The following is a 6,938-nucleotide window of genomic DNA, read 5'->3' as shown; positions in this document are numbered from 1 at the left end:
CTCTATCTGATAAATATAACCGCATGAAAATCGGCTCCGTAGTTTTAAAGATTTAAGCGTACAAAGGGACATAGGGACAGAAAAAGCGACTTTGTTTATACTATGTAGTGATTATAATACTTAACCATAATAAACTGGTACTCAGCTACATCCGGTTAGACTGGAAACCGACACCAACATAGTTGGGAAAAAGGCTTGATGATATGATATAAGGTTTATAATATACAAACTATTTTCTGGTAGGTACTTATCGGTAGCCCCCTCGTCTCGTAGGAACTTCTGCGTACCTGGACAAATACTTACCGTAGTACCACAAAAATGTCAAATTATGACGTTGAAATAAGGTCCGTTTTGCAGCCGCACTTTTTTAGACAAGTGTTCAACAGATGTTTAAGTTTTTGTAGTAAGGCTGTTATAGTCTATGTCGCCCGGGGACGGTGTAGCTTCCCAAATCAAATGGTTCAGTAGTTTCGGATTCACAGACTTTCTGACTTCGGACACTATGAAGCGGCTAGAATTCCACAATTTATTTTTTACTTTTTGAGCAAATGCGCAAATTCTAGCCGACGCCTAACTAGTTTACCGCGAAGGCTGCTGTATCTAGGCAAAAAGAAAGTCTAGACTGAATGCGATTGAGCTACATTTCTAACTTACCGTCGCTTGAAGCTCTAGTATCTACTGTCAGCAGGAAATAGTATTAAGTGCTTGAAAGATGAAGACTTTTACAGAGTTTTTTGATTTTTTTTGGAGAACTTTGTCGTAGAAGCATTTATCTGTCGGGATTTTTTCTTTTCATAAGTCCGACGCGCTGTGTTTTCATACTTATTTGGTCTAGTCAAGAGGATTCTAGTTCGATTCCCGAGAAGGCCAAAATAGCTTTTTTTTTTCAAAATCGAATCGCTCATGAGGTACAGCCTGGTGATCGACGGATGATAAACGGTCCTACAGTACCTATGGAATTCTAAAATCTGCTCAGGACATCTGGCTTAACTTGACCCACAATAAAAACGTTAGTTCTCATAAAATAAATCTTCACGTTCAATTTTCTAAGTAAATAGTGGTTTTACGAAAAACTGACTTTCATGTTGTCGGTGTTATAAATCCTATACTTTCTCCCTCAGTTGGTCATGATGCAGACTCCTCGGAAGATCAGCGATGTCTGGTGATATGGCGCAGCAGGGACAGCCCTACCCCATACCCTGGGGGCTGCACTACCAACACAGGTATACCATCAGTTACTAGTTGCTAGTGGTAATGTTTTATCGTTCAGTAGTGAGTTGTCATAAACTAATGTCCTTTTAGGAATTCAAAATAACTTCTCTTGTTGTGGGAGAATGATATAAAGTGAGTTTTATGAGTTCTGTGGGAGCTAATTCCCGCACCTGATTAAGGCGAGGAATTGGTCAACAATAATTCCATAACCGGCACGCGCATCTAAGGCGCCAAAAGGGGTCGGAGCGTCTGAGCGGGGCGAGGATAACAATACGCGCGCTAGCTTATAACTAAAAGTCGTAAGCGACAAAATGGTTTTGTAATTTTATTATTTAGAAATGATAATTTGATAAAAATTCCTTCTACAATTTTAAAGAGTATGTATATACTCAACTACTAAAAAAGTTAAGAGGCTTAAATCGGTCCCGTTTGCCCATAATATGTGAATCTCTTTTTAAAAAGAGGTATGTTTGATATATTTTTCTCTGTTATGAAAGTTACCTAATCATGTTTCTACTTCTAACAAAATAAGGTTTATATCATGAACTTTCAGGTAACCAAGTTGTATTTTGATCCGTTTTGTATTTACTGAGGAAAATTGAGATCCTTGGCGCCAAAAATTCCAATTCGTCCTCTTAAAAAGTACATCAACATATTGTTAGCTATGTTCCATGTGTCTTCTCAGGCTCTATATTATCTGTGCTCCAAAAGTTTTTGTGTGAAAGCATTACAGACATTCAGACTTAATTATGCATTTAGAAGAAGTTGCTAAGTTCGCAAGTGTAAGGATGTTGCAAAAATGAGTCACTAAAATATAAGCGTGTAGTGAAATATACAAGTTCTTAAACGCTAGAAAAGTATGATGTCTCAACCCTTCATATAATATCGTCAATATAAAACATCCTTCAAACGAATTCTTATACCTTTACAGAGAATCAACAACGCCGACATCTACCGCACGACCGTACGAACACCCGCACACTCACACACACGCACAGTTGTACGCGAGACATGCACACACGCATACACACACGCTCATCGACCAGCATGAACCGTGAGTATGATGTATTGTACCTTATACAATGCATTGATATACAAAAACCCAAGATGCACATTCTCGAATAAAACTAACGCTCGAAAGTGTCCTCGAACACTAATTCTGTCTCTTTCTATAAGGTACAAGCATACGTTATTGCAAATTCAAGTTTTCGCGAACTGTTTAAAGTCGTTATTACAACGCACTGTAGTTAAAGCAATGAAATTTAACGACCGGAGTGGTCGGCTGCGCTGAGCAAATGAGCGCATGTTGCGCTTATTTGGTGGGGACGTTTTTGAGACGTTGAGTGTGCATCTTGGGTTTTTTGTAAATCAATGATACAATGCGATTATGTACTACTTTCCAATATGAACTGCCTCGTTGGTCTAGTTGTCGCAAAGCGCGACTGCTGTACACGAGATCTCGGGTTTGATTCCCGGGTCGGTATGGAGCGACTGCATGATCTCCTCAATACAGTTACCCGGGCAACTCAATATCCTTTTTTTGCTTAGACTTTTTATCATGTTTAGGACAGTAAAAGATCTTAGGAAGACAATAGAAACCAAAAGTTTGCAGTTACTTACTTTCTTTTATCGTTATTTTCGAGGCACGAAGAAGTAATTTAAGTTATTTTTAATTTGAACGTTGTGCGCACCTGTAATTAACATATTTACGCAGGACTTATTACAATTGTAAACTTATATATGTGAAAGTATTTGTAAATAAGTTGTTGGTGTGCCTAAATAAATAAATAAATAAGTCGTGGATAATCTAAACGCAGTTCATTCATTTGTTTTTCTACAGTTGTAAAGGCGAAGGCGAGGAAACTAGGCCGGACTATAGAGAACAATATACAGGACAATTACACAGGTAAAATATCCAGACTTTATTTGTCTAGGCTATTCCTAATTTGGCAGTGTTAACTCTCGGAGTAAATGTAACTATACAACTAATATGTATTTTAAAGATCTAAAATCAGGTGAAGTCTCAAAATTATCCTAAAGAGTTCACTGTGTGTGCAGCGCTCGGGAGTGTCAGACTCTTACTGACTAAACCCCGCCATGTTCCTTCTTAAGCCCGCCATGTATCAGCGCCGCGGTATTGAGCTCGAGCATGCCGCAGCCCCGGCAGGCTTTGGCCCAATGGAGCCTAAGAGAGCTCTAAGTAGGTACCCTTGAAATAACAACCCTCAGGCTATAACTATAAAGTTAATTCTCCCACAGATGCAGTTCCTACGGTAAATGCGTGGAGGAAGTAACGGAGGAACCGCGTGAGAGAGACGAGGCGGTCACTAGCACTGAACATCATCAGCACTGGGATGAGAAGTTAGGTGAGTGGCCTGCTGACTTTTAAATTATCTACAGCCACGTTTACTTCAAAATATAAAAAAGTCGTGGTGGCCTATTGGGTAAAAGGCCCAACCTCTCAAGTATGAGGGCGCGGGTTCGAGCCCAGGTCAGGCAAGTACCAATGCAACTTTTCTAAGTTTGTATGTACTTTCTAAGTATCTTAGACACCAATGACTGTGTTTCGGATGGCACGTTAAACTGTAGGTCCCGGCTGTCATGGAACATCCTTGGCAGTCGTTACGGGTAGTCAGAAGCCAGTAAGTCTGATACCAGTCTAACCAAGGGGTATCGGGTTGCCCGGGTAGCTGGGTTGAGGAGGTCAGATAGGCAGTCGCTTCTTATAAAGCACTGGTAAGCTTAGTAAGATTAGTTGTAAGATTTTCTGACTTCGAACTACCCAAAACAACTACTTAGGATATTCAAGGACAGCCGGGAACTACTAATTTCTGATTACACTCCACGTCACCCACTCTTGGAGAGTCCGCGTCACGCGTTATTTGACCGTGCCCATGCGCGTCCTATTTAGCCATGAGCTTTTCAGTCACTCTCTACTATTAAGCTTTGATAAACATAAATAAGTCATCTGTCCATCCACCTTCCAGAATATTCTCCATACATTACATTTCTTCATCTTCTCTCTCCACAGTGAGCAGTTCCCTGTGCCCCACGGCAGCAGCCGCCAGCTCCAGCCGGACTGACGCCGCGTCTCCTCACCAGCACGTCACCACCACGCATGCTGGTTTGTAACATATTGTTATAATGTCATCTGAGTATGTTGGATTTTAGTTAAGACACCCAGTAAGTGGGAGAAACAGACATTTATTCATATCCGGGCTTTTAAGTTTAAAATTATACCCAAAAACCAGATGTACGTACACTCTCTATTCTTCTGCGTCGTAAAAACTGGCTCCTATCCACGACACAGTCCCCTTATATTGGTAAGCGAGATTGGTGCAATTGGTTACCGCAGATCTAGAAATCAAAAGGCTCCAGGAGAACTTATCAGTTTATTAACTGTTGTGGGGATGCATTAAAATACTTTCTTTCCCTTTCAATTACAATGAGAGTAATCATTTATGAAGATTTCCACATCGCAAAAAGGCACGGAAACACATTCTTTCTCCTCTCTGAAACTGAAGAACTGAATAAAAGTTCTCGCTAAACACTTTAGGCTCCTGCTAACTTCCCAAGTACTTTTTTTAGCCACCGCATTCTACGTAAAGTCTTGTTTCCAGGCGGAGGTCGTCGCGGTGCCCTACAGCTATGGCAGTTCCTGGTCTCCCTGCTGGCTGAGGGCGCGCGCTGCGTCGCCTGGACCGGCCGGGGGCTGGAGTTCAAACTGCATGAGCCTGAAGAGGTAGTCTTTGGTGTTGTGGTACTTGTGGTATCTGGTCTATTTAGTATGGTGCATATCGAGTATAAGGTTTAGGTTTCTTCAAGATTATGAGGGTTAACCGAATTGAGTATTTATTTACTCTTCAGGACTCATCTATTTAAGCCAAACCATTAATTATTTGTCTAGACTTTTCCCAAGCATGTTGGCGTTGGCCTAAAGCTACTTGGATGCAGCTGAGAATGTTGTCGGCGACTGCCTATCTGATCTCCTCAACCCATACCAGCTTAGTGAGTCTGAAGTCAGAAGTCTAACAACCAGTCGGTTGTCAGACTTCTGGATACTGACTATCCATAACGACTAAGATTTTAAAATAACGCACTAATTTAACATGCCTTTCGAAACGCGGAGGAACACGTTATGGCACACCAACCATGCGAAGCATAGCTTAACCTTTTGAATCTTTGACCTGTGCGGCTGTAACTTAGGTCTTAAATTCTCATCAGACACGATAAATACCTTCTCTTTCAGGTGGCGCGACGTTGGGGCGCCCAGAAGAACAGGCCAGCGATGAACTACGACAAGCTGTCCAGATCTCTGAGGTACTACTACGAGAAGGGCATCATGCAGAAGGTCGCAGGTACTCCTCATTCCACTAGATATCCTACTTAGTAGTACTAGTATGTATAACAGGAGTACATAAGCGAGTATATAAGGAGAGTACATAGGAGTATGTATAACAGGAGTACATAAGAGTGTATGTAAGGGGAGTTCATAAGAGAGTAACCTGAGTACGTAAGTACCTATACATATGTCCAGGGAAAATAAATACATATACAAGAGGAACATACATACATAAGGAAGAATTATGCGTGAGATCATCATCATCATCCTCCTGCCCTTATCCCAATTTTATTTGTGGTCGGCGCAGCGTGTTTTCTTCTTCAATACTCTTCTATCTGCCATCTGCCATTCTTTCTTACCATATCTACTTTCACACAATCCATGTATCGTTTCTTTGGTCTTCCTCTTCCACTATATCCGTCCACATTCATACTCATCATCTTCCTCACAATTATTACATAAAATCAATCTCCATTTTCCAGGAGAACGTTACGTCTACAAGTTCGTGTGCGACCCCGAAGCTCTCTTCAGCATGGCGGCACCCCCCCGCGCCCGCTCACCCCCCGCCCCGGCACCCTATGATGTGCTCACCTCGTTGTACGGGGGAGTTTACCCCCAATACCTGCAGCCGCCCCCACAGGCTGAGTACCAGCGCCGGTATTACCATCACCATATCAATCATACGGGACATTATGATACGTAGGCGATGTTCTCAGTTTTGAATCTTTGATAGGTTTTTGATTATTTTATTTATTAACCCGCTGTATGTAAGAATTATTTTTTATTGTTCTGTAATTGAGAGCAAAACAAGCAATTAAGGTAATTTAAGTACATTACAACAATAACCAAACTATGACCGTGTCGTGAAATTGCCGGTTATTGGTCAAATCTGTGAGTGATTTGACAACTGAAAATGGTTCGGTTATCGTTAGGTGCAACTTTAAATCGACTTTGTAAAGAAGCTCACGTATAACTTTGCCGCTCTGAACTGACACATCGCGTGACATATCAAGTGTTTCGGTCATGCATTCTGAATATCGTGAAAATACTGGTAGAAAGCACGGAGCGGCAAAAGTATATGACCACAACTAAACAAGAAATGATTGGTTTCATAGAAATGTTGCTTTATTAATTCATCAAATGCTTTTGAAATAAAACTAAAAGCTATCCCGCAATTGTAAGATCTCAACTTTGTGATTATTTCCTGAATCTAGTCATATTGTACAGTAATATTAATTGTATTATCTTACATTTTTTCCATCTAATTAACTCAAATTACTCAATATTAATTAAGAATAAAAAAATAACGTTAGACCAAGAATCCTACAAATTGTTGGCTAACTATCTACTAAACACTAGGTCCTGAGAAAGGACATTGGCAACT

At 40.8% G+C, this 6,938-nt stretch overlaps 1 protein-coding gene across 1 annotated transcript; it reads left to right on the top strand.

Moving 5' to 3' along the window:
- The first annotated feature begins 1,167 nt into the window (after window positions 1–1,167).
- LOC124644359 (transcriptional regulator Erg-like) lies at window positions 1,168–6,257 on the top strand. Its single transcript, XM_047183671.1, has 8 exons — window positions 1,168–1,223; window positions 2,144–2,266; window positions 3,053–3,118; window positions 3,472–3,578; window positions 4,244–4,336; window positions 4,833–4,954; window positions 5,462–5,570; window positions 6,037–6,257. Exons 1-8 carry the CDS (start codon window positions 1,168–1,170, stop codon window positions 6,255–6,257), a joined length of 897 nt encoding a protein of 298 aa, XP_047039627.1.
- Window positions 6,258–6,938: the final 681 nt, after the last annotated feature.

Source organism: Helicoverpa zea, chromosome 30, assembly GCF_022581195.2.
Source record: "Helicoverpa zea isolate HzStark_Cry1AcR chromosome 30, ilHelZeax1.1, whole genome shotgun sequence".
Taxonomy (NCBI): Eukaryota; Metazoa; Arthropoda; class Insecta; order Lepidoptera; family Noctuidae; genus Helicoverpa; species Helicoverpa zea.
The sequence above is the reverse complement of the archived record's forward strand: the minus strand, read 5'-3'. Positions and strand labels throughout refer to the sequence as shown.

Coding starts and splice junctions, on each gene's coding strand:
- LOC124644359 (XM_047183671.1), top strand. CDS start 1,168: ATGGCGCAGCAGGGACAGCCCTACCCCATACCCTGGGGGCTGCACTAC. Junction 3,579..4,243: donor GCACTGGGATGAGAAGTTAG/GTGAGTGGCCTG, acceptor CTCTCTCCACAG/TGAGCAGTTCCCTGTGCCCC. Junction 4,337..4,832: donor CGTCACCACCACGCATGCTG/GTTTGTAACATA, acceptor TCTTGTTTCCAG/GCGGAGGTCGTCGCGGTGCC.